Source organism: Sebastes umbrosus, chromosome 1 (assembly GCF_015220745.1).
Source record: "Sebastes umbrosus isolate fSebUmb1 chromosome 1, fSebUmb1.pri, whole genome shotgun sequence".
NCBI classification, from domain to species: domain Eukaryota; kingdom Metazoa; phylum Chordata; class Actinopteri; order Perciformes; family Sebastidae; genus Sebastes; species Sebastes umbrosus.
The window spans coordinates 30,747,442-30,774,921 of record NC_051269.1 but is presented as its reverse complement, the minus strand read 5'-3'; the positions used below and the strand labels follow the sequence as shown (position 1 = coordinate 30,774,921).

Here is a 27,480-nt window from a genome sequence, read left to right as displayed (position 1 = left end):
TTTGTGATTAGTCAATGACTTGCATGATTGGGATATATTCTTGATCTAGACTAATTAAAATTTAAAAAAAAAAATTAATAATAAATTAAATAAATAAATAAATAAAACAAAAATTAAATAATAAATAAATAAAGAATTAAAACGCCAGCAAACACATAATTAATAAAATAAAACATACATACCGATCAATTGATTAAACATTTTGCATAGGATAATATACATATATACATAGATACACATACATTTGTAATTTAATTTAATTTAATTTAATTTAATTTTATTTTATTTTATTATTATCTATTTATCTTTTTTTTTTTTATTACTTAATTTTGAACCATCATTCCCTGTGTAGACATGTTATAATACGTTATTTTGTCTAGGCAGTGGGAGAAAGTGAAAATGCTCTTTGTTAAATATCTGTGAATAATATTATTTTTCTTAAATAAAAATATTATATTTATAAAAAAAAAAAAAAAAAAAAAAAAAAATGTACATTAAAAAGAAGCTCAGAAAATAACAGGATAATTTATATCAAGCCCCAATTTATGTTTCTGGGATGTTTTGTCTTTCCCAGCTAAATTGTTAATCTGTGTTCTTTTATTGTGGACTTTCACAATAACCTGCCCTGTTATGTAATCTGTGAATCAAACACATGATTTATTTGATATCAACGTATTTTTTATAGCAGACATTATAAATTGTCCTCGTTGCTAACAAACATGATATTTAAAACATTGTGTGAATGACACCGTGGACAGCGCTGCACACACACGGAACCTTCGTTTTTGTTCGATTTGTTGTCAACCGGCGCGTTTCGGATGTTACACCCCAGACGCTTCCTCTCAAACAAGCGAACTCATTGAAGTGTTTGTGTCTGGAGGTAAACGAGTCAAACAAGTGGGATTATTTAGAGGAATGTCGCGGGATTGTTGATAAATGTCATGTTAAATATGATTATAATGTCTGAATGTTGATGTTTGACTTCTATCAGCGTGTTTATGATCAGTTTTAGTGATTAACTGCACGGCTAGCTGCATGCATGCTCGGTCTCTAGCTAACTGTAGCTAGCTAATCACCCGGTGTCACGGAAAACTCTGAAGAATTATCCTCTTTATAATTGCTTTAACTAATTTGTGCGGTACATAAACCTCTCCTCTCTCCTTGCAGGTCCTGTGTTCAACGTTAAAAGATGTTTTTGACCAGATCGGAGTATGACAGGTCGGTGCAACACAAACTGCTTTGTCATTTATTGAGCGCTTCTCAGTTCAGTGGAAACGAGCAAACTCAGAAGAGCACAGTCATGTTAAGAAGTTGTTTAAACAGGCACTTTTTTTTTATTTTAAAAGCTCATGGAAATGTGGAAATACTCTTGTTTCCAACCCCTTATTGTAACCTTGTAGCTGTTTGTTGCAGGTAGTGAGCTAAGAGCTACAGCTAGTAGTCACTTCGCAACAAGTTAGTTTGCTTTCACTTTCGATATCACTTTTTTTTACTTGATTTAACCACCCAACCTAATTTAGATTGTAATGTGGTGTTCAGTACTGTTCTACTTAAGATACGCAGCTAAAACGATGCTATTTTGTGTCTTAACTCTAAACACAAACACAACATATTGTTAAATATATGTATTTGTTTGCAGCACAAGTTGTTTTCAAACTATATTATTAATAATTTTCACTCTTCTCTCTGTCTTCTAGAGGTGTGAACACATTCTCTCCTGAAGGAAGGTTGTTCCAGGTTGAATATGCCATAGAGGCCATAAAAGTGAGTATTACACACTGAATCATGTCAGTTTGCTAATATACTTCTTCTGTGTGATATAATGTATACAAAACTTGAAAACAAGTGTCCACCTTGAAGCTGATAAGTTTTCTTTTGTCTGGCTTTGCCTTCCCAGTTGGGCTCCACTGCCATCGGTATCCAGACAACAGAGGGGGTCTGTCTGGCTGTGGAGAAGAGGATCACCTCTCCGCTGATGGAGCCCAACAGCATTGAAAAGATCGTGGAGATTGACAGTCACATCGGTGAGTGGAAAGACACAAATTTGCATGCCGTCCGAAGACGAGTTAACTTGAACATGTTATTTGCTGCTAATCATATCGCATTACATATTTTTCCAAATTTCTCAACACTAATGAAAGCACTAAAATGCTCATTAAAAAAATGTTTTAAAAATGCTAAATGGTGATAATATTTAGTAGCTGCTTAAATATTTTGGGAGCTTTGGGATGATTTTTTCCCCCAAGTAAAACATACACCTTCGTTGTTTAGTTGATAGGATGCTGTTTCAGTCATATCCCTTACAAGTGACTTCAAAGTTTGATCAGAGGAGTGATATGTTGCATAATAATGTTCCCTCAGATAACAAAGAATGACATCACATTTCTCCCAGGTTGACTGTGCTGATTGTTGTTTAAGGCTATAGCAGGTGCAGGACCTGTAGTTTCTTAATTTTCTTTCTTTCTACCTCAAAGGTTGTGCCATGAGTGGGTTGATAGCTGATGCCAAGACTCTAATTGACAAAGCGAGAGTGGAAACACAGGTATAAATGCTGAGCACACTGTAATATAAGCATTTCAATGACCTTGTTTTTTATCTATAATTAATCTGTTTAAATTCCTCCCTAGAACCACTGGTTCACTTACAATGAGACGATGACAGTGGAGAGTGTGACTCAGGCTGTGTCTAACCTGGCACTGCAGTTTGGAGAGGAAGACGCTGATCCCGGTGCCATGGTCAGTAACTTGGCTTATCAATACTCATCTATTCAAACCTCAAGCCGAGCCATGTCGTGTCATGTTTTTTTTTTCCAAAGGCATAATGTTTGATGGTGTTCGAGTAAAGTACCATAACCCATAGTCTTCTCTCTCTCTCTGCTCTGTTCCTCTGTGCTGTCATCTATACAGAGTCGACCATTCGGCGTAGCACTTCTGTTCGGTGGAGTTGATGAAAAAGGACCCCAGCTGTACGTTCAGATTACTATTTGTGTACCTAATATACTTGACATTTTAAACAGAAACGTGTTCACCTTTAATTCTGACTTCTCAGAGACTTGACTGTTATCTCTTTGTGAATGAAGGTACCACATGGACCCATCAGGAACCTTTGTGCAGTGCGATGCTCGGGCCATCGGCTCAGCGTCCGAGGGAGCACAGAGCTCTCTGCAAGAGGTCTACCACAAGGTACCGACCACTGCATGATTAAATTCAACAAGAAGATTAGCTAAGCAAATTGTGATGTTAAAGGGATAGTTTGGGTGTTTTGAAGTGGGTTTGTATGAGATACTTATCTATTGTCAGTGTATTATCTACATTAGATGATGGTCGGCATGCCCCCAGTTTGGAGAAGCAGACAGGAGTAACCGCACGGGAGCAAAGCAATGTACTGCTGTGGGCGGGACTGGCAGCAAAACACATTTTGGCACCTAAAAGAAAGGCTCACCTAAAAAAATCAGTTTAGAATATTATTGCCAGTTTACCTTTCCATCAGACAGCCCATTCCGACGGAGAACTACAGCCATTGTATCTGTCTATGCTCTTGCCAAAGCCACCAGACTCTATTGAAAAAGAACTGTAATTTTACCTTGCAGAACATAAGGGTTGCTGGTCTACCGCTGTAGAATTACTGTTTTTTTAAATGGAGTCTGGTTGCTTTGGTGAGAGCATAGATTAGGGCTTCAGTTCCCAAACTTCTCCAAACTGGGGGGCGTGCAGATTGTCATTTGTAATACACTAACTATGGATAAGTACCTCATACAACCCCACTTCAAAACACCCAAACTATCCCTTTAATAAGCTGCTATCTTGTGTGTGCGAAATGAACATTTTTAGAATGTTTTCAACCTGTATAGGCACAAGTCGTCTAAGGTAAAGGAAATACATGCAAATCACCAGGATTGACAAGTTGTTTCTTTTCCATGTCTCCCTCTCTCGCTGGGTAACTGACAGTCCATGACATTAAAAGACGCCATCAAGTCGTCTCTCACCATTCTGAAGCAGGTGATGGAGGAGAAGCTCAACGCCACCAACATTGAGGTTTGTTCGTTGTTTCTCACCCAGTTTCTGAATAATTGATTTTACTACAGCAAGGTGCTTGAAGATTGGACTTGTCTGATAATGTGTAGTTGAAACCACATCAGTAGAAATGCCTAGTGTAATTATTTTTTACATTTGTTTGAAATAACAAACAAACGTAGTGTTGAGTTTGTACAGGACTGCCAGAGTTTAAATCCTCAGGTTTCATGCAGGCTTTCTTTATCTGTGTTTCTCCTGCAGCTGGCAACGGTAGAGCCTGGGAAGACCTTCCACATGTATTCCAAAGAGGAGCTGGAGGATGTAATCAAGGATATCTAAAGAAGGAAAGACTTGAAAGTCTTGGTTTGAGTTCTGGGCTGGAGAGGAGAGGACATGGAAGTACACCTGGGCTCAAAGTCACAACACAACCACAACTTTACATCAGCACATTCTCATAGCTGCATTCAAATTTGTTTTGATTGCATAAGAAGCTTCTCTTTGTAATGTGTAAATTTACTTCTTGTCTCTCAGTTTCTGTACAACCCTGTACAGCAGCCTGACCAGCGCTTACAGCTGAGTGGCAGGAAAACAGTAGGGGTGGGGGTGGGGGTGGGGGTGGGGGGGTATTTTTTGTTACGAATCAGTACTACAATTAAACTGTTGTATTCAGAAAGTGGTCTGACTCTTTGCATTTTTTGTGTATTTCTTGTTCTTATTGTTTCGAGTATAATGTTTAAAAGCTGGGTACTTAATACTAGACAAAGTATTGTACTACATGTACACGGCAACATCACATTACAGAGTGATACTCATGGTAAAAGGAATTAATTTGTTAACTACAAGAAAATCATTTAGTAGTTTAATCATTTAGTTAGGGCTGCAGCTAACGATTATTGTCATTGTTGATTATTTTCTCGATTAATCGATTAGTTGTTTGGTCTATAAAATGTCCGAAAATGGTGAAAAATGTTGATCAGTGTTTCTCAAAGCCAAAGATGACGTCCTCAAATGTCTTATTTTGTCCACAACTCAAAGATATTCAGTTTACTGTCATAGAGGAGTAAAGAAACCAGAAAATATTCACATTTAAGAAGCTGGAATCAGAGAATTTTTACTTCTTTTTTTTCTTAGAAAATTACTCAAACTGATTAATTTATTATCAAAATAGTCGCCGATTAATTTTTAATAGTTGATAACTAATCGATTAATCGTTGCAGCTCTATGTATATCAGAAACAAAAAAATATTGTAGGGGTTTAAGATTCTGCCCATGCATGTCTTATCCAATCTTTATCCCCTTGTTTCCTGTCACTATCTAAATAAGGCAGAAAATGACCCTCAAAATAAATTTAAACTTAATTTATTTGTCTCTTCTATTTATCCTTTACTACTATTTAATTTTAACTCCTTAATTTTCCTTTTTTTTTGTCTTGGTACACACTTATTTATCTATTTTCCGGTGTAAAATGTCCTATTTTTCTCACCACATTTTCTATTTAATTAGAAATAAAATAGTAAAATAAGTACATTTTAATTTATTAAACCAACTGATTGATGGTAAAAGAATATTTTTTTTTCAATCAACTGCTTGGGGGTTAAAATTATAAAGCTTTATTATTGTTTTTACACTCCATTTTGAATACTTAACTAACAATATTTTTTATGATCGTAGAGGTGGTCAGTTATATTTTTCTCCTTTAGTCAGTTTCAGGGCTTCATAATCATGAACTGCTAAAATAATAGTTAAAATGTCATAAGATATTTCAGAGCTTCATTATGTTTTATTAGTAGACAGAGGATTTACAGAAGACAATTACAAATACTTTGCCTCACGCACGTTTTGACTATTTTACATCACAACAAAAGCAAGTGCTTATAGGAAGGAAACAAACAAGATAGCAAAGACAAAAAAAAACATACAGATTCAAATCAATTTCCATTAAATGAATCATCAAGACAGTCATCTCTATTATCCAGGGGAATGTTTTATACTTATATACTAAAATATTATTATTAATAATAATAATAATAATAAATGAGTAAATTAAATAACATTGAAAGTATGAAAAATGACGCCTTGTTACTTATTACTTGTTTTATCTGACATTTCTCACCTTTGAAGTGTCTGCAAACATAAGACATAAAAAACATAATAAAATTACCAGATGAAAATATATTGGGTTCCTTCCCCATATGTCATATTTTACAGACATCAATTGCTGTTACCAAACATAACTATGTACAACACAAGATAACTGGGAGGAATATTCAAGTTATGCACACGTGTTTCACATAAAGTCTTGTCTTCGGGGTCTGATAAAATCAATCCACTTTGACCTTTCAGAGCTTTTTAAAGGTCCCATATTGTCAAAAGTAAGATTTTCATATCTTTTATATTATAAAGAAGGTTTAAGTGCTATATACATAGTGTGAAAGTATCGAAATGCTCAATATACAGAGAAATGCACACAACTCGTTTTCAGAAATTGTGCGTTTGAAACGAGCCATCAGGATTTCTGTCTATTTGTGATGTCACAAATATACACTATATAGACTGTTACACAGTTTTAAATGTGAACATTCTAAATGTGTCTCAGATTATTTCTTGTTGCAGTGTATGTGAATGACATCAGCTGACAGGAAGTAAGCAAGGACCTTAACTGTTGCTAAGCAACGCAATTCCGTTGCAATTCCGTTGAAATGCACTAAAACGGAGCGTTTCAGACAGAGCGTAAATACAGGTATATTCAGGCAGACAGAATGAGGAAAATAATGTTGTTTTTTTTTACATTACGGCATGTAAACATGTTCTAGTAGAAACACAAAATACAAGTATGAAGCTGAAAATGAGCATGATATGGGACCTTTAAAAGAAAAAAATAAACTAATGTTATTGTGGGGAAAACAAAAAAAGCCTGTCCTGCAGACTGGGTGTTCTGTTTTTCTTCTAATTCTTGGAATTTCAAATTCAAAGAATAAAATGTCACCATTATAAAACGAAAAAAAAGTTGTCCAGGTCATTGCTCAGTCTGTCCACCAGGGGGCGGTGCAACACCAGAAAACACTTGACATGTCAGCCGTCCAATCAGAGAGCAGGATATTCTGGCGCTGACCAATCAGCTGCCGCGGTGGATGGGCCGTTATGGAAGCTGCTTTCTGGTGATGAGAGGGGGGCAACAGTTGGGACAGAGAGAGGAGCTGCTCGTTGAGTCTTAAGTTACAGTCTTCTTGTAAACATGCTCTCCTCCGTGGTGTCCTGCATTTTGGCGCTCGGGTTGTTGTTGTTGTCGTCTGCGCTGGGCTCAGACCTCCACGAGGGAGAAAACTCGTCAGGTTTGAGGAGGCTGAAGAGGGAGTTAGTCGGTGATGAGGAGCGACTTAGTTTAGAGAAGTTAAAACGCAGCGCAGGACTGAATGAACAGACATGTACAGATCTGCCTGGAGGAGAGGCAACCCTGCAGAACAACACACACTCTGTAAGTCACTTATTCATGTTTCTCTTTTTAAATTAAAATAAGCTTTATTGGCATCTTTTTACTTTTTACTAGAATTTTGTCTGTGGTCACTAATACTGTTTCTGTGTGTCTGTGGTCACTAGTAGTGTGTCTGTGGTCACTAGTAGTGTGTCTGTGGTCACTAGTAGTGTGTCTGTGTGTCTGTGGTCACTAGTAGTGTGTCTGTGGTCACTAGTAGTGTGTCTGTGTGTCTGTGGTCACTAGTGGTGTGTCTGTGTGTCTGTGGTCACAGGTAGTGTGCTCACTAGTAGTGTGTCTGTGTGTCTGTGGTCACTAGTGGTGTGTCTGTGTGTCTGTGGTCACTAGTGGTGTGTCTGTGTGTCTGTGGTCACAGGTAGTGTGCTCACTAGTAGTGTGTCTGTGTGTCTATGGTCACTAGTAGTGTGTCTGTGGTCACTAGTGGTGTGTCTGTGTGTCTATGGTCACTAGTTGTGTGTCTGTGGTCACTAGTGGTGTGTCTGTGTGTCTGTGGTCACTAGTAGTGTGGTCACTGGTAGTGTGTCTGTGGTCACTACTAGTGGGTCTGTGTTCACTACTAGTGTGTCAGTGGTCACTACTAGTGTGTCTGTGGTCACTAGTAGTGTGGTCACTACTAGTGTGTCTGTGGTCACTAGTAACTAGTGTGTCTGTGGTCACTAGTAACTAGTGTGTCTGTGGTCACTAGTAGTGTGGTCACTAGTAGTGTGTCTGTGGTCACTAGTAACTGGTGTGTCTGTGGTCACTAGTAACTAGTGTGTCTGTGGTCACTAGTAACTAGTGTGTCTGTGGTCACTAGTAGAGTGGTCACTAGTAACTAGTGTGTCTGTGGTCACTAGTAACTAGTGTGTCTGTGGTCACTAGTAGAGTGGTCACTAGTAGTGTGTCTGTGGTCACTAGTAACTAGTGTGTCTGTGGTCACTAGTAACTAGTGTGTCTGTGGTCACTAGTAGAGTGGTCACTAGTAGTGTGTCTGTGGTCACTAGTAACTAGTGTGTCTGTGGTCACTAGTAGAGTGGTCACTAGTAGTGTGTCTGTGGTCACTAGTAACTGGTGTGTCTGTGGTCACTAGTAACTAGTGTGTCTGTGGTCACTAGTAACTAGTGTGTCTGTGGTCACTAGTAGTGTGTCTGTGGTCACTAGTAGTGTGTCTGTGGTCACTAGTATTATGTCTGTGGTCACTAGTAGTGTGTCTGTGGTCACTAGTAGTGTTTCTGTGGTCACTAGTAGTGTGTCTGTGGTCACTAGTGGTGTGTCTGTGGTCACTAGTATTATGTCTGTGGTCACTAGTAGTGTGTCTGTGGTCACTAGTAGTGTGTCTGTGGTCACTAGTAGTGTGTCTGTGGTCACTAGTGGTGTGTCTGTGGTCACTAGTATTATGTCTGTGGTCACTCAGCACATGGAGCTGCTCATAATGTCCCACACTGTAAACAACCTCACAAACATTTCAAAATCACTACAGATCAACCTTTTAGATGACTTTTAACTGGAGCTTTTCCAATGCAACAAGATGAATGGTTCTGTAGTTATGCTTTGACAGCTCTCTTTGATTTGAATGAAATGAATCTGAGAGGTTAAACGATTAATCGACACAAACAGAAAAAGTAATCGGCAACCGTTTTAATAACAATATCGTGTAAATAATCCAGTACCTCTTAAATAATTTTTTATATACAGTTATGGTTACAGATTCTCCCTCCACTTCCCTCCACTTGCATTTTGAGTGTAATTCATTTGCCAAAAAAAGAGAAAAAAGTTAAAGATGAATTAAACTGATAGGATTTTTAGCCCCACCGTGAATGTTTGGTATTTTTGCTTGAAAAATGACCGAAACGATGAATCATTAGACCAGTCGATCAGTCAACTCATCGTTGAAGCTCTGATCGATGTTACAAAGATAAAAAGCAGAGAAAATTAGCATAAAATGGAGAAGGTGGAAATGGCAAATGTTTTGACTAAACTATTGCTTAAATAATCTATTGTCAAAATAGTTGTCAATGTATTTACTGATGATCAGCTTCTCGTTTCTATCTGCTACACTTTTTAAATTGATCTGAATTAGATCGTCAGTCCGGGTCAAATCCATTAGTCCTACTGACTAATGGATTTTATGAAAGGTGAATAGAGGATGTAACTACAAAAAATCATAAACATTTTGTTGTGTTCTTCCAGTCTGGTAACAGGCTGATGTTGAGAATTGATGGCACATCCAAAACCGATGTGACAGCATTTGACAATATCAGCATCTTTTGTTTTTTTTGCCTTCTCTTTCTTCTTCTAGTCTTTTAACTCTCTCACATCTTAACCTTGATCCCACATTATAATACACCAAAGCACACCTTGTGTTATTTAAGTACTGAACATGGTGTAATAGGAAGCACAACAAGAACAACCCAGATGTCCAGAGGAATGTTCAAGCATAACAGCGTGGTCCAAAGCTTCAGAGCTCCACAGGACAGTCTTCCTGTTGTGTGTGTGTGTGTGAGTGTGAGTGATGGACGAAGTGGACGTTACATCATTTCTGTGGCTTAGACACCTGGGCTAGCTTTTGAGCATGAAAACGATTCGGCGCACTCACTGAGAGCAGACCGCTCCCGTCTCCTCTGGCCCTGACTAATATTCCCCAAGTTTTTTTTTTGCTAGATTTAATCGAGATCAGACAAGGTAGTATGAGCATTTAGATCAGTGGTACACGCTCCATTTTTTTATTTGCTGTTTAATTTGACCAAATCAGACCAGTCTGACCGAGTCCTACGCTTCTGTGTAGGCTATTTTAGGCCCTGATAGACTACACAGGATGTGTTTTGTTTGCTAGAGCCCAAGCTTTGCCTCATGTTTTTTGTATGTTTGTGTAAGGTTCATTTAGCTGACTCTGTCTGGTTTACAAACTAGCTTGCTGTTTCTTTTTTTTTTTTTTTTTTTTATCCAGTCCTCTATCCCCTCTGGCCAGAAGACTGTAGAGAAAAAAACATGTTGTGTTTTCAGGGTGAAGCGTAACTGGGTCGCAGCCAGCTGTTGGAGCACCAAGAAAAGCAGCAGAGTTGATGTTCCACATGTTGAAAGAGAGAGAGAGTTATGGAAAGTGTGGGTTTGTTGATATACAGAGAGAGACGTCCAATGAGATCAACAAACTGGTGAAAATAGAGAGGCACTTGTGGACTTGTACCTGAAACTTAGAAGGTGGAGAAATAATTAAGTGCTTATCTGTGTTTGCATTTAATTGCATCCATTCCACACTCTTACCAGTGCTAACAGTCGATTCGCGTACGGAAAATCAATCAATAACATTTTATTTGTAAAGTCAAACGTTTGTGTTTATCAAGCAAAATTCCCAAACTTTGCTGGTTCCAGCTTCTTAAACGTGAGGAAATTAGCTGATTTTCTCTGTTCTGTATAGTCACTTTTCACAGCAGACATTTCGACATGTCATTGTATGTCAAACACAGGTGTAATTAATAACATTAATTATGACCCTGCTCCATTTAGCTGGGTCAGGGCCCTGGTATAATTGTGCATGGTGGCTCACTGGAGTGGCTGTGACACACTAAATAGAATGGGATTATAATTAACTTTATCAATTACACCTGTGTTTTCCCTGCAATTACATGTCAAAATGGCTGCTGTGAAAGGGGCATATTGATTATTAATTAATTAATTAATTAATTGTTTGGTCTATCTACAGTATTATCAGAAAACAGTGAACAAGACTAAGAGTCTACAGCCATGCTAACGGCTCTGTGAGACTCAGAGAAACAAACACTCACAGAGACAATGCTAATATGCTGATGTTTAGCAGGTATATTCGCGTAGAATTTTCTATTTCTATGGTTTACCATGTTCACCATCCTAGTTTAGCGTGTTAGCATGCTAACATTTACTAATAATTAGCACCTAACAAACATAGAACAGAACAGGACGTCATTGCCACCCCTAGAGCCATGACAGCATGGCTAAAAACAAGCTAGACAATTCAATCCAAATAACTTTCTGTCGATCAACTATTCGATTAAGCAAGTAATCGTTCCAGTAGGGCTGCAGCTAATGATTATTTTCATTGTAGTTTAATCTGTTGATTATTTTCTCGATTCATTTGATTAGTTGTTTGGTCTATAAAATGTCAGAAAATGGTGAAAAATGTTGATCAGTGTTTCCCAAAGCCCAAAATGACGTCCTCAAATGTCTTGTTTTGTCAACAACTCAAAGTCATAAAGGAGTAAAAAAAACAGAAAATATTCACATTTAAGTAGAATTTAGACTTTTTTTCTTAAAAATCACTCAAACCAATTATCAAAATAGTTGTCTATTAATTTAATAGTTGACAACTAATCGATTAATCGTTGCAGCTCTACATTCCCGTACAAGATTGAAATTGCGATGGACATATTTTCACTTTTTTCTAAGCTTTTATAGACTGACCGGTTAATCAACAAAAATAAAAAATCAGCATGGTTAGTCCTGGTTTTCTTGAACAGTAATAATCGAATGGACATTAATACGACCCAGCGTACGTCTCTGCCCGCAAAACTAAGCCTAGTATCAGAGGATTGGTGTACACAGCTTCGTGTGTTCAGATCAGAGCCAAGAGGGTTTGACCTCCTCTTCTGAAGTTTTATGTGTGTAAACACGGCTGAAGCAGAAAGGTTAAAACCCGGAGCAGAGGGAATAAGGAGCTCATTGTGTCGCCGTCTGACCTCTGAGAGAGGACTTCACTGGGCTCCCACCCACCAACAGTGTGTATTACTGAGTCTGCATGGACGTATATGTGTGTGTCTGTTCATGTACAGCAGTGTGTGTGATACTCACTTCTGCATTTTGTTCTTCACCTTCGAAAGTTGAACGTATTGACCTTGAGTTTAATAATGTGCAGAAGGAGCTTAGAGGAGCCTTTTCAGAGCAGATGTGAACCCTTAAATTCAACATGATACAGCATGAGGTCATGTCTGGTTTGTGAGGCCACGTCCAATCGGGACAGACTTTTATCTCTTGATGTTTTTGCTGATTAGTAAGTGTCTTTTCTTCTCTTCACTGTCTCCTTCTACGCTTCTGTTTTCCCCATCACAGAACAGGACAGAGAGATTATTATGAACCTTTGCATCAACTCTCTTTTCCGATCCGGCTTTACCCTTCTCCAGTCAGATAAAACAGCAGTTTTCACTCCGACACAGCTTTCTCAGCCTTTGCTTCAGCTGACCTGCCTTATAATGCAATTGTTGATTGTTTGGGTTTCAGCCTCAGTGAACTGTAGCCGGTCAAGTCAGCATTTGTTCAGTCAGCGGTTTCAGAGGAACAGATGTGGAAAACACCCCGCTGGTTAGATTTAACACAGGTGTACAAGCAACTGGCAGCCTGCTCCTAAGACAAGACACGGCATGAAACCTGTTGACCTGCAGTTACCTTGGTGGCTCTCGTCACTGTGACCAGATTTCAGGCCATGTTTCTGTAGGTACATATTTTGATGGGAGGGCAGAGAAATATTCCTAGTTTACCCACTTCTTTACATACCAATGACATTGACCACTGACATCAATAAGTATTATGAGTGAAACTGGAATTTTGTGCATCCAGCAGAGACCTAAGACCTTCTTAAACCTCGACTGTGTCCATAACATGTGAGGTTTAAGAAGGTTTACCCTTCCATATCCATCATATTTAAACCATATCCATGGGCCATAATAACGCTTTAAGATTTTTTATTTTACAATTTTGCCTAATGCGACATAGATTGAAAGGGAGAAGAGCAAGAAATACGGGGTGAGAGAGAAAACTGACATGTGACAATGTTCCTTGACAGATTTGAAGCCAACACACTGTGGTTTAATGGTATGAGACTGAGTTGGGAAGACAAGACACATCATGCTTTACATGTTTTACCTGACCAACAGATTGACTGGATGACTGCAAAGGAGGGGAGGTTAAGTTGTCAAGCAATTAACCGATTTAAGAGATGAAGGAATAGTTGGATGCAGGCAGGCTGTGATGAAATGATTTATGAAGAGGAGAGATGGAAACTTGTGTTCACGCACTTGGACAGTCGGGGGCCAGCCAGTTTCCACTGGACCTATTTACAAGGAGTTTCCAGCAGCCCAACCTGGCCGTCGTCCTGTGGCTTTATAGAGCTGTATGCAGACTCTCCGTGGTTGGGCTCACCTTGTAAACATCTCTGCCCTGCCAGCAAGAGAGAGGAGGGGAGAGAAAAACCTTCGATGGCTCAATACATTATGCTGAAACGACCAACGTCACTCTGGATGAATAGACTGGAATGTTGTTTGCAGTCAGTGTGCACTTGTTGTGAAATAAAAGTTCAGGACTAAACTATTTCTGCCTCTAATATGATGTAACACCAAGGATTTGTTTTTAGATTTTATGTTGAAATTTACACTGGAAAATGTTTTTGCTTGAAATAGGTACAAAAAAATATGCCAATGGAACAAGTGAACATTTGCTTGCTACGATTTCTTGAAAGATGATGTAATATTTAGGTCTTTTCAAGATAAAAAAGAGATTTTGAAATTAGCTGAGAAAACTAATTTTGAGCTATATTTCACTAGCATTAGGAACTTGTGTCAAAATAAGCCTGCAATGCTCAAAAGTAGTGTTTTGAACAAGATATTCAAGATGCATCGTCTAAAAACAAGTCCCTATATCCCAGTGAAATGTTACTTGTTAGGTGATTGTGTCATATATTAAGTGTTATGAGATATTTTGACTAGTGATTAGACAAATATACTTGGTAAGATTTGGTGTTTTGCAGTGATACATTTTATGAAAAGTACATTTTTGGCCTACATTTACTGTACAGTATGTGTGTGAGTGTGTGTGTGTCTCGCTGTGCTCGGGACATGGGTGATTGTTTTGTTCTCCGGCCTCGGCTTTGTCATTATGGCGGGAATGTAGGTCACACACGCAGAGTGCATTCAAATGGCCGAGTTACTTTGGACAGTAAGAACAATTCATTCCGTCCTCTCGTTCGGCGAGCGACGGAAACACACACAGACACACACACAAACTCTCTTTGTTTATATCAGACTAAACTCTGGACTCTTGTTTGTGTGTGTGTGTTCTTCAGCTGACACAGTATTAAATAAACAATATCACATGAGATTCAGAATTATTTAAAATAATCCTGGTCAAGAAACATTTTTGCAAGAATGACTCATTGATTGTTTTCTAAAAACTTTTTTTCCCCTTCCCTTCCAGTTCACCTTCAAAGTGAGGACCATGGGTTCACTGTCACTGGCCTGGGTGGGAGATGGATCTGGGGTGAGTTTGTTTACATGAGTGATAATATATGACTAAGACCAAGATGTTGTGGAGATGGTTGTGTAATCCTTGCTCTCTTCCCCCAGGTGCTGCTGGTGTTGACGACATTTCAGGTGCCGTTGTTCATGATGCGTTTCGGCCAGTCCAACCTCTACAGGAGGTGAGAAATGTCTGGTGGTTGTTGGCAAACACTAAATTGAGCAAAACATTATTTGTCATAGCTATGGTCTGAGGGTCTAACTGCAACTTTGTCACTGTGTCAGTGAAGACTATGGGAAGACATTCAAAGATGTGACTCACCTGATCAACCACACCTTTATCCAGAGTGAGTTTGGCATCGCCATCAGTCCCGACCACTCTGGCAAGGTGAGCCGTAGTGTGTTATTCTACGTTTTTAAGTGCTGAAGATGCAGGACCTTTTCACATACTTAGGGATTTGTTTTTTTGTTGTGGTTGCTCTATATAAAAGTCCATAACCTTTGCCTCGTTATAACACAGAAAATGATAAAGCTCCACTCTACTAGTTGTAACATTAGCTCCTCTCTGTGTTTGGTTTCAGGTGATGCTCACTGGTGATGTGTCAGAAGTCGGGGGGTTTAAGCTGTTTCGCTCGCAGGACTTTGGCGTGACCTTTGTACCAACCGACCTGCCGTTTGAGCCCCTCATTCAGATGCTGTACAACCCTGGAAACAGCGACATACTACTGACGCTCAGCATCACGGTAGCAGCTTTCATTCTTCAGACCAAACCAAGCCTCAGGTCCTAGTTTTGAGTTTTAAAGAGGACCAATTATGCTAATGTGCTTTTTCCTTTTCCTTTAGTGTGTTATAAAGTATGTGCATGTCTTTTACATGCAAAGTTACAAAGCCGAAGAGTTTGGTTTGGTTGATCAATCACAACAGAGTGGGCCAGCTGACCAATCAGAGCAGACTGGGCTTTTCGGGAGGTTTGAGAAGAAAAAAAAAGCCTTGTTTTGAACAAGTAGAAACCCAAAATACAAGTTTGCACCTGAAAATAAGCATAATAGGTCCTCTTTAATAAAGTAATCTAAACTGGATCAACTCACCTCTCTTTATTGGATGCTAGACTTCTATTTCAAGCTACTAAATTCTTGATTAGGCATGACTGAATACTCAAAAAGTCTATGAACACTTTTCTTTTACTGATGAAGCCTTTTCCCCCCCCAGCTGGACCTGTGGCTATCTGAGGATTTCGGTGCCACCTGGAGGAAGATCCATGACAGTGTTTGTTTGGTCAGATGGTGAGAATGGTCCTCTACATCATCTGTCAGTTTTGTAATAACTTATAAATACACACAAGACATGTGGGTTGTTGGTACTAAATATGTAACAGATGACATAATGAAGTCAAACACTAGGGACTGTAAGAAAATGATTGATGTTGGGAGGGGGCCTGAACCATATGTCTAAAAAATCAAACCCAACATTATTAATATGTGGTTTTGTCCTTCTCCTTGACAACCCTGATGATACCATAGGTTAACTCTTTATGATGCATTTAACTTTACTGTTCTGTTATAATGAAGAATAAAGTGAAGACAACTGTTGGCCAGTGTAAAAATGCAGCAAGGTTTAGTGAGATAACCCCAAACTATAAAAATCTGCTGTTTCTCAAAACCGTCATATTGGTCCTATTAGCTGCTAGAAAATAAAACCCTGTTGCAGAGACTTGATTGATGCTCTGCATGTGGAAAAACGTATATTTATGATCCATGCCGCACACACAGTAGTAAATCAGTAAACGGCAGTGCTGGAAGAAGTACTCACATCTTAAGTAAGAGTAGAAATACAACCGTCTAAAAATACTCCGGCACAAGTAAAAGTCCTGCATTCACAATGTTAATCAGCAAATTATACATAAAGGTGATATTTATAACATTGATCACATTAAGCCACTAGATGTCAAATTCTCCCTCCCCCGTTCCATTGCACTAACTTCACAACAAGTCGTTCGCCGACACTTACCATCAATCTCAGCCATTATCTGTTTTTTCCACACTAACTGACGATCCAGAGATACCACGTGATACCAACGTCGTTTTACTGTTGGCTCACTAGCCTTGTTAGAAGTGGGAACCAAACGTCAGATATCTTCCACAGAGATAAACAAAACATTCATTTTGGACCGGCCAGATTTTTAAAAAATATTCATACACAATTCTAATATTTTTTTTCAGGAAAAACGAAACTTATATTCAGGCACCTTTCTAAAGTTTTTTTTTTTTTTTTTAAATATTCGTCCACATAAAAATGTTATCAATAAGACCTTTAAAGTATCAAAAGTAAAAGTAATCATTACGTAAAATGGATCTTTTCACAGGGTTATATTATTATAGAATATTATATTATTTTGTTTTTGTCACTAATGAATACATTTTAATGTTGTAGTTCATCAATGTGGAGCCAATTTTAGGTACTTTGTATACTAAAGTGTAGATTAGTAGTAAAGTACTGCGTCATATGTTTTTTTTTTTTTTATGTAAAAAGTAACTATAAGTGTCAAACAAATGTAGTGCAGTAAAAAATACCATATTTCGCTCTGAGATGTAGTGGAGTAGTAGTATAAAGTAGCCTCTCCTTCTTTGACCCCATCTACCCCTCGAATAATTTTCATACAGCCCGTTAATAGATTTCACCACTTTTATAAACATTGAAGTTATTTAACTTATTTAACTTGTTTAACTTGTCGTCTAGCAGAGTGTGAACCCTCAGTAACCTTCTGTATGTCATTCATCTGTGTGTGATTGGTTTAGAGTGAAAAATAAATTGTCAAAGCGGGACATAAAACACTGACAGGGTGTGAAACAGCTTTGTGCATATTTGTTTCCACTTAGCCTCCATGTGCATCTTTGTTTTTGCCATAACAGGAGTGTGTTTGTGTGTTCTTTGTCCATTTCTGTTATTCCAGCTGTTTTTCCCACCACAGTTCGGATCGCTCTCCCGACTCTCGTTTCATTTGGGCACCAGAGTTCACATGAGGTTGCGGTGTCAGCCTGCGGTTGTTTAGCGCTGCATTGTGGGAACATTGTGATAGCTCTGTGTGACCACAGCTGTTATTTAGGCCCCAGCCTAAATTGAGTGAAGAGAGAGAGAGAGAGAGAGCCGAGGCTGCTGTCAGAGTGAATCATGAGTCAGCAACGGCAGCATTCTTATTCAGCCCACAGTCCTTGAACCGGCAGAATCTTTGCAGTGTGAAAACCTTCATCCCCATTGGCAGCGAACAAAGCCAGAGAGGGCTTGGAGCGCGGCCCGGGGGGTCGATGTGTGCCTTGCTCGCACAGCACTTAGAAGAAACCACAAACCATAATCTGTGATCTCTACAAATTCCAAAAGTGGATTTATATTTGAACTCAGACGACTTTCAGATGTTTAAAAAATGTCTTTCCTTTCTCCAGATTCCTTCCTTCACCGTTTCTTTTTCTCACATACAGGGGTCCAAAACACACTATCTACTTTACAACGAACTACAATGGATCATGCAGTAAGTGAAGACAGTATAGTCACCCGTATATTTAAAATCCTGCAATACATCTAGTAACTCCACTTTCTTTCTGTTAGATGATAAAGGCATGTTGGAGTTAAGGACGACGGCAGACTACGGTCGAAGTTTCAAGACCATCGCAACCAGAGTTTACTCCTTTGTACTGGGAGGGCGCTTTGTTTTTGCCTCCATCATGACTGGCACGGTACGTGTGAGTGTGTGTGAGTGTGTGTCTGCAAGTTTTTTGCCTCTTTGCCTTTATTGGATCTAAAAGCAGAATGTGTGTTTCTGTGAATCTACCTTGCACTGTTTTTGTGATGCATACAGTATCTCTATATACAGTATGTTTCTTCACACATTCCTGTGTGTGTATAATGTTTCTTCATAGACATAAATGGTAACACACCGTAACATTTTTGTACAAATGTTGCCTCTATGTGCATTTTCCGAGGTAAAGACTCGCCCAGAAAATATATTTTCTCACTTACCACAAGTGATATCTAGCGGTTCTCGACCCCGTTTTCACCTGGCGTTAACATGCGATCTATATCTGGATAAGGAAAAACATATGTTAATGCAGGGTGATCGGATCAGCCGGACCACATCTGGAGGTGGTTTGGCTCATATTGTGATAATATCTCATTCAGGTATGAATGCAATCCTTACAGCCTGACCACATTCTGAAGAAAAACAAATCTGCTCCGAATCACCTAACTTCACCTCTTACTGCTGGCTGAAGATGCAAGACTAAAGCTCCATCTAGTAGCTGTAGCTATCAAGTTTTCCCTGGCAAAAAATGATTACAAATTAATGACCCATGTCCATGGCATTGCTTTCCTTGACTTAGGAGGAGCGGTGTTTGTTGTACACCAGACCCACCTAAACTAATTTGCATATTGAGATCTGATCACAATGCAGGTAAAAAACGAACGCTATTAATATCAGGTGTAAATGCAAAGGCCTATGGATCGGTTGTCATCGTCCAGATATTTCATCCAGATACAGATCACAGCAGGTGTAAACGGGAAATAGTTTTTATATGCTTAGGATTTGTGCATATTATTATTATTATTATTATTATTATTATGGGTTGTATTTATGAGGTACCTATTACGTATGAGGTAGATGACGGTCGTCACGCCCCCAATTTGGAGAAGCAGACAGGAGTTACCGCATTGAAGCAAAGCAACGTACTGCTGTGGACGGGGGCAGTAGCAAATCATATTTTAACCATCTAAAAGGAAGGCTTACCTACAAAAAAATCAGATTAAGTGTACGCTATATTTAGAATATCTTCACCGCTTTACCTTGCCGTCAGACGGCCCTTTCTGACAGGGAATTGAAGCCGTTGTATCCATTTATGCTCTCGCTAGTGTGTTTGTGCTGTTGTGTGAATTTGGTGAAACCGAACTAACCAAAGTCACACAATAACACAAACTAACTGATCGAGGCAGCGGTAGACCAACAACTTCTGTGTTCTGCGAGTTAAAAAATACTGTTTTTTTTCAATGGAGTCTGTTTGCTTTGGCGAGAGCATAGATAACGGCTTCAGTTCTATGTCGGAAATATAAACTGTATTGAGCCTTTCTTTTAGGTGGCTAAAATAAGTTTTGTTACCGGCCCCGTCAACAGCACTGTATTGCTTTGCTTTTGTGCGGTAACTCCTGTCTGCTTCTCCAAACTGGGGGCGTGCCGACCGTCATCTACTGTAGGTAATACACTGACTATCATCATGCAGGTGATTGTTTGTTCTTTTGTGATTTAAGTGTACTGTCCCTTTAACATTGCTTAGGGAACAGAGCGTATGATCCACGTGTCAGTGGACGGAGGCGAGGTGTGGAACATGGCGCAGCTTCCTACAGTCAACCACGAGCAGTTCTACTCCATCCTGGCAGCCAATCAGGACATGATATTCATGCATGTGGACAACCCTGGAGGTCAGAGCCAGTGAGGATGCTCATAGTGATGATTGATGTGGTTGATGATGATGTTGACAATGTTGGTAATTACAGATGACGCTAATGACTAACAATAATGTTCATATAATGCAAAATAACCTTCATGCTAACAGTCTGATTAGGTGTCCTTGAAAAGGATCCTGAAGCTGCTGAAAGTTTCTCTGTGGGGGTCAGTAAACGCATCATTTGTTATGGCCCGACTTTGAGACTTGTTTATCTTTGCGTGTGTTCTGTGTTGACCAGACTCCGGTGTTGGGACCATCTATGTGTCAGATGACAGAGGAGCCGTGTTCTCCAAGTCTCTGGAGCGCCATCTTTACACGACCACAGGAAGCGACACTGACTTCACCGCCATTGCTTCACTCAGGGGCGTCTACATGACCAGCGTGCTCACAGAGGGTGGGTCAGCACACTACGTAATATATACTTACACATTTAAGAGGAATCCTGTGGTTATTCTTTGTCAACATTTTTAAATATGATTTATTATCTTTTCATTTAATTACACAAAGTTGCAAGATGTAAACAGTTCATATATCACTAATAAACATGCAAAAAAATCATCTATGGATCCTGATGGTAATTGAAGTGAATGTTATTGACTGCAGATGGTGCAATGGAGACAGTGATCACCTTTGACCAAGGAGCAAAGTGGCAGACGCTGCGCAGACCACAGAATAGCCACTGTGACACTGAGACCTCCACCAACAGGCCTAACAGAGTGAGATTTATACACAGTATATTTAAATATATACATTTTTCTTGTGATGTGCGTGTATTTTTCAGTATGTCTGGAGTGTTTCATTTACGTGATGAGCAGTTTTAGTGTTTTGTAATGTTATTAAAACTGCTCTGTTTTTTATTTCTATGGAATTTTAACATCAGTATGAGTGTCTGCAGTGAGCATGTTGACTTGGTACCAACATTACCCTAATTATCGTGTCTTTACAGTGCAGACTTCACATCCACGCCTCCTACAGCACCACCATGAAGATGAACGTACCCATGCTGCCTCTCTCACAGCCCAGTGCTGTGGGCGTCATTCTAGCCCATGGTAAAAAGATGTCTTTACCCTGAATCATCTCACTGCATGGTTAAACGTCTCATAACACCGGTGTCCTCTGTTTCCTCAGGCAGCATTGGAGACGCAGAGTCAGCTCTCTCCCCTGACGTGTACGTGTCTGACGACGGGGGCTACTCGTGGCTGTTGGCTCTCAGGGGCCCCCACCATTATGCTATACTGGACTCTGGAGGGCTGCTGGTGGCTGTGGAGCACACCAACTCACCTGTCAATCAGATCAAGTGAATATAACCGAGTATACTACATGATTTGTTCATTGTAGTATTTGCTCTTATATATTTTACGGACTCTTTTTCTGCCCATTCTTTTCCCCCTACACCGTCAGGTTTTCAACAGATGAGGGGCAGTGCTGGCATACGTATAACTTCACCAGCGACCCGCTTCACTTCAGTGGTATGGACAGCGAGCCCGGCTCTCGCTCCATGAACGTCAGCCTGTGGGGCTACAGGAACGACTTCAGTAAATGGGTGGTGATGACCATCGACTTCAGGAAAATCCTCACCAGAGACTGTGAGTATGTGAAAGAATACGGGATGTAAAAGGAAGCGTTTCACCTTGATTTACATGTGTGTGTGTTTATATGTATGTGCAGGTACTGAAGAGGACTATGTCCAGTGGCTGGCTCACTCTGCAGACCCCAGTGGGTCAAGTGATGGCTGTGTGCTGGGCTATAAAGAGACCTTCTTACGCCTGAGGAAAGACTCTGTCTGCTGGAACGGGAGGGACTATGGCATCACTAAGAAGCTGTCCCCCTGTCCATGCACAATGGACGATTATCACTGGTATGTTTTTGTGAAATACCAAAATAGATAAAGTCTATTTTCATCCTGCAGACAGTTTGTTTCCGTAAAAGACTGCCAAGTGAGCTTCTGCTTTGTCTCACAGTGACTTTGGATATTACCGGCCAGAGAACAGCTCAGAGTGTGTGGAGCAGGAGGAGCTGAAGAGTCATCCTCTTGAGTTCTGCTTAAACGGGACAACTGAACAGCTTCAGACTAGCGGGTGAGGACAATTGTTTTTATCTTTGCTCTCTCTTTCATCAGCTGTAGTTTAGGATAGTAGTTCCCTACCTGGGGTCCAGGCCCCCCTTAGGGGTGTCTCCAAAGATCCCAGGGGGTGCGCCAGGATTTCTCTGTTCTGAAGTTGTCAAAATTAGATTTGCACATTAATAACTAAAATCATAATAACACACTTATTGAATAATATATACAAAAGTCTGTATTAAAAACTATTTAAATAGGATACATTTTTTGCTACTAAGTAGCAAAATCTAATGAAATATTCTGCTTCAATCCATATTTGTTGCCGTTTAGCCTTTCAAAACAAAATTTTCTCAGCGAACAAAAAAACCTGTTTTCTAATCTAACTACACCATAAATTGCATGTATTTAACCACAATAACACAAAAATGTATTTCGGCTCTTACTGTTTTATGGTAAATTAATTAAGTTGTTACATCATCACTTTATTTATGTTGACAAAACGGCCAAGTTCTATTTATTAAGTTGACTTAATAAAAAAGGACTAATTTAATATGCCCAATCCCTTTAAAGCCATTGCTCTGTGAGTATATATTTCAAGAATAACTAAAGAAATACACGGCACGAAACACAGCACAATTAAATACTTTCTTAGTTTAGTCACTAATAGTATAAAAGATAAAGATAAACATCAAAGGTCAAAGCAAATATGATCACTTGAGCCTACATCTCCCTCCATTAGTGGTATGAGTCTTATCTTCCGTTTACCAGCTGTCTTGTCCTGCCCTGAGTCCTTTTCATTGAGTTTTATCTTACCTTACATGTCTCTCCGTCTCTCCGTCTCTCCGTACATTTTAAGCTACCGGAAGATTCCAGGAGACCAGTGTGAGGGAGGTTTCCAGCCAGATAGGAAGGAGACGGACCTGAGGAGGATGTGCACCAGCAACGCCCTTTATCCAAATTCTCTGGTACGTCCTGCTCATTCTGAGGTGCTACACAGCAGAACGTCATCTACCTGGTTAACTGCATATGAGGATACCCGGAAAATCAATAGCATGGTCAACACTGAAGGCGTGAGTGTAGCAAGTAGCGGTGTGACATGAGTCAAGTTCCCAACCAAATTGATACTGAATTTCTAAAAAATCGGCAAAAGAAAGTGCAAATTAATGTTTTCATCCTCGACACTAATGCAAATATTAGGAGTTGGGGGCATCGAGGTAAACAGTTGGTGGCGCTAATTCTCCAGCAGAATGCCATTAAATCATTGTAGAAGAAGAAGGCACAGCGAGATGACGTGATTAAAAGACGGGAAAATGGCATTTATGTTTGCTTCATGTATTCATGTGAGGAAGGTCGCCGCAGTTCTCTCTCTCTTTCTTCACCACTCACTTCCCACATACACACACACTCTACGCACTGGCTCTGCTCCAAATGACCTATGCTACTCTTACATTAACTGGCTCTAGGGAGGGCCATTTGCCTTTTCATGTCAGCCACCATAGTTGTCCTACATGCTTGGCACACAGGAGAGGCTTCAGTTGGTTGTAATCTGCAGCCTCACCTCTAGATACCGCCAGATCCTACACACTGTTCCTTTAAGTCACATCATTCATGTATGTCATGATTTAACTGATCTCTGTGATTTATAAATCTTTTAAGTTTGTTTTCAGTGCACTTTGTCACATTTATCGATACACTTTTCAACCTCAGTCAATCGTGAAACCGCTTTTAGGATGTGATTTCCAGAGTTTCCACTCAGGTTCTTTTACGCTCAAATTGAAAATGTGCATAAAAACAAGTGGATAGAAACACACTAATTGTTCAATAAGTGTAGGTTCAAACTTAAACACAGGCAGATGTAGATGTAGTCAAGTTTTTCTTTTCTTTTTTTCCAACCTGACATCCTCAGGCTCTTGAACAAATCCTGTTGTGCATACAGTAGCACCCAGTTATTCACAAACAGGGATGGTAATGAAGCAGATTTTACACACTTGTTTTCAGCATTGTAATTTCTCTACATTTTCAGCCCTTTCTGTTTCTGTAACTCTAACAGACTGAAAGCAGCTCACCGAACACCGCTGTCATAGTGATGGTTGTCATAGCGATGCTTCTGACGAGTGCTGTTGCAGGCGTTTGGCTGGTTAAGAAATACGTCTGCGGGGGACGGTCAGTTAACTATGCTTCATCTTTCCACACACGCTTAATGCACACAAATAAACACTGTATTTCATCTCTGTTTGTTTCTAATATTTACTCGTGTCCTCATCAGGTTCCTCGTGCACCGATACTCTGTGATGAGGGAACACGTTGAGGCTGATAAAATAGAAGGAGTCGATGATGTTGACACTCACTATATGGAGACAGGAAAAGAACAGTACAACGAAGACTCAGATCAGGTATCCGATACTGTGTAAAAGGCCCTATTTTTAGTTCAGCTTTTTGATTCTTATTAACTAATATGTGTTGTTTGTTTCCTTCCACAGGACCTCTTAGAATAAGGTGAACATTTCTCCACTCAAAGGCTCTTCAAGACTAAATTTGTACGCAGTCTTTCATGATGCCTGGGCACTCCTGTTGCTCCCACATGCCGATTAACATCTGCTTCTCACTTCTTGCTGTCCCCTGGTGGCTGGAGGACTCAACGGCAACTCACATTGCTTCCTTGTACCAGTTGAGTCTCCCACAAAAAGGCGAACCGGTGGTTTTGGGGAGGGGGGACGAACCCAGCGCAGAGCAGAAGAAAGCCTCTGGGGTCCCTGGAGAGCTTTTGTCGTTTCTGTCACAAAGAGTTCTGTAAAGACCACTGAGTCTGAATACGTGCTCTGTATGTTTCCTCTCATGCTGACCTGAGAAAAGATGGCCTTTCATATCGTGATGCACTGCAGAAGCACAATACAGAGGCTAGATATACTGTAGAGGCTTGCAGAACAGTTTATATCATAAGAGTTAGGGAACAATCAAGCAACAGAACACAGAAAATAGTCATCAGTATTTTAGCTCAGAGAATATGTCTGCTGTCAGTTCACTAGTTTTTGTACTCAGTAAAATTAAAACTTGTACGATACAGTGCTGTTGTGCATGGCGGCCATTTAACCGTTAATTTTGTCAGCTTCATCAGTCACTAAAATAAGATTAGACTCCTAGAAATAGATTATATTTCTATAGATTGTATTTATGGCTAGACTACTTACTATGAGTTACCTGTTAGTCACAAGTTCTTTAGAAATGAGCACTTTTCAATTAAACAGCAGCAGTGGCTCCTCTAATGTTACCGGTCACTATTTCTGACTGGTGGTGTTTTTGTTTTTACCATACACAATATATGCTTTTTAGTGGTAACTATTTACTGGAATTGTAATCAAGTGATGCACTTTAAATCTAATAATAATAATCATAAATTAAATTTATATAACACACTTTAAAATACAGCGAAATCTCAAGGTGCTTCACAAAAAGGGTAAAACAATCATAATAAAATGTTTACAATTCTAAACAATTTACACAAAAGAACCATGCAATTAAAAGTGTTAAATAAGATAAATAAAATCTACAGACAAAATATTTCAAGGCCCAAGTTAAAAAGTATATAAAATTAGAGACAGAATCTGAATTTAAAAAAAATTATATATGAAACTTTGAGTACACTGTAATGGCTTTTTTTTTTATATAACAGTAATAACTTTTTAATAAAGACTGGTCTTTTGTATTTCACGGCACTTTTAAAAGAAGGTGATATATAATCATTACAATATTTTAATAGTCAAATATTATTCATACGTTTTAAATATTATTATTAAATAGTTTCAATTGATAGAAAATTCAGAATAAAATGTAACCAGAACATAACAAATTAGTGACCGCTAGTGCTTATTTTAGATGAACTTGTATCAGCTCCCAGATAAATGAGGTTGACTAACAATAAAATAAGTACCTTTTTAGTGCCTATTGAAGCTTTTAGAATAAATGTTAAAAGGACCTGCCATTGTTGTGAAGACATAAACTATTTTTGTATACAGTGCAGCTTCATACAAGCAATATCTTCTACTCCCCTGTATGTGTGGTGAAAATGAAAGACTTGAATTATTGCCAAAGCACTTTTATTGTTTAGTTTTCTAATTGTAGAGGAGAAACTTAACCTTAGCCCAGCATTGTATGAAGTATGAAGGTAATGCTAACCCAAACCCTTTACTTGAACTTTCTGATTTTTTTAAAAAAATTTTTGCTTAACAGGGTGCACCAATATGTTGCTGCTGTTGTGTTTTAATTTTTGCTCTGTTGTTTTATTTGGCTGACATTTCCCCCATATCAGCCGATACCAAGATGCATTTGAATAACAATCTTAATGCAGCTGCAGGCATAATCATGAAGATAATCATTACATGCTGTATACATAGCTTAATATTAGCAGAACAAACATTTCCAGAATTATACTGATATTGTTTTTCAAAGCTACTATTAGCCAGTCTTCTTATATATTGGTGCATCCCAATTTAATAATCTCACAGATGTTGCAAAATATCCACAATAATAGAACTAATTTATCAGATTAATGTGTCTGGTGGCCATACACTTTATTAAGTTAATTGAGTAATTAAGATGTTTGCCGGCTACCATTTCTTTTATCTGCAATGTAAGAACTGTAACTTCTGACACGTGCAGGGCTTACGACCAATGCTTGTGTTCTCCAGCAGAGTCAATAATATCCCAGCGAATAAGCTATTGTAATAAGCTCGCCTAATATAGAGGCATATTCTCAAGGACTGTTGGGTGGACTTTGTCAGATATGAAAGCAAATTCATATGCTTGATGCTTCTTTATTTACACAGAACAAGAACAAACCCAGCTATTTACTGGATTCAATGATTTTATTTTTGCACTGTATCTACAGATCTGTGAAAAAGTTGCATTTGTGTCTCCTTGTGCATCTAATTTTTGTAAAGTATTCGGGCCATGAGTTGTGATCTTCATTCCATCTTGTTTTCTTGACCGTTTGCTAGAATATCAGAGATGAGTATCTCTGAATTAAACTATTCTGTAGCACAAATGTTTTATAACAATGTTTGCATTTATTGAATGAAATAACACAATCTCTCCTACATCCGTTCAGTTGTGTTTGGGTTTTGTTAATGCATAATTTCTGCAAGTCAAATCAATTTAAAAATATGTAAAGTATGTTCATAGCAAAGTACAGCCTACT

The 27,480-nt window shown here is 39.0% G+C and overlaps 2 protein-coding genes across 3 annotated transcripts; both read left to right on the top strand.

The window, feature by feature from the left end:
- The first annotated feature begins 752 nt into the window (after positions 1 to 752).
- psma5 (proteasome 20S subunit alpha 5) lies at positions 753 to 4,689 on the top strand. The gene is made up of 10 exons (XM_037785806.1): positions 753 to 880; positions 1,168 to 1,218; positions 1,698 to 1,764; positions 1,898 to 2,024; positions 2,475 to 2,542; positions 2,628 to 2,735; positions 2,907 to 2,965; positions 3,080 to 3,182; positions 3,948 to 4,034; positions 4,275 to 4,689. Exons 2-10 carry the CDS (start codon positions 1,190 to 1,192, stop codon positions 4,350 to 4,352), a joined length of 726 nt encoding a protein of 241 aa, XP_037641734.1. The 5' UTR covers positions 753 to 880; positions 1,168 to 1,189; the 3' UTR covers positions 4,353 to 4,689.
- Positions 4,690 to 7,169: 2,480 nt separating this feature from the next.
- On the top strand, positions 7,170 to 27,381 carry LOC119491751 (sortilin-like). 2 transcript variants are annotated; one of them, XM_037775962.1, is made up of 20 exons: positions 7,170 to 7,488; positions 14,701 to 14,763; positions 14,850 to 14,923; positions 15,027 to 15,129; positions 15,323 to 15,484; positions 15,951 to 16,024; positions 18,215 to 18,264; positions 18,342 to 18,469; positions 20,057 to 20,201; positions 20,466 to 20,621; positions 20,831 to 20,943; positions 21,174 to 21,276; positions 21,356 to 21,524; positions 21,629 to 21,813; positions 21,896 to 22,085; positions 22,189 to 22,305; positions 23,143 to 23,251; positions 24,337 to 24,449; positions 24,553 to 24,679; positions 24,767 to 27,381. In XM_037775962.1, the coding sequence occupies exons 1-20, from the start codon at positions 7,249 to 7,251 to the stop codon at positions 24,779 to 24,781; spliced, it is 2,436 nt and encodes an 811-aa protein (XP_037631890.1). In that variant the 5' UTR covers positions 7,170 to 7,248; the 3' UTR covers positions 24,782 to 27,381. The 2 variants fall into 2 exon arrangements, with proteins under 2 accessions (XP_037631890.1, XP_037631899.1); XM_037775971.1 differs by lacking the exon at positions 7,170 to 7,488 and having other exon boundaries at positions 15,032 to 15,129.
- The last annotated feature ends 99 nt before the right edge of the window (positions 27,382 to 27,480 follow it).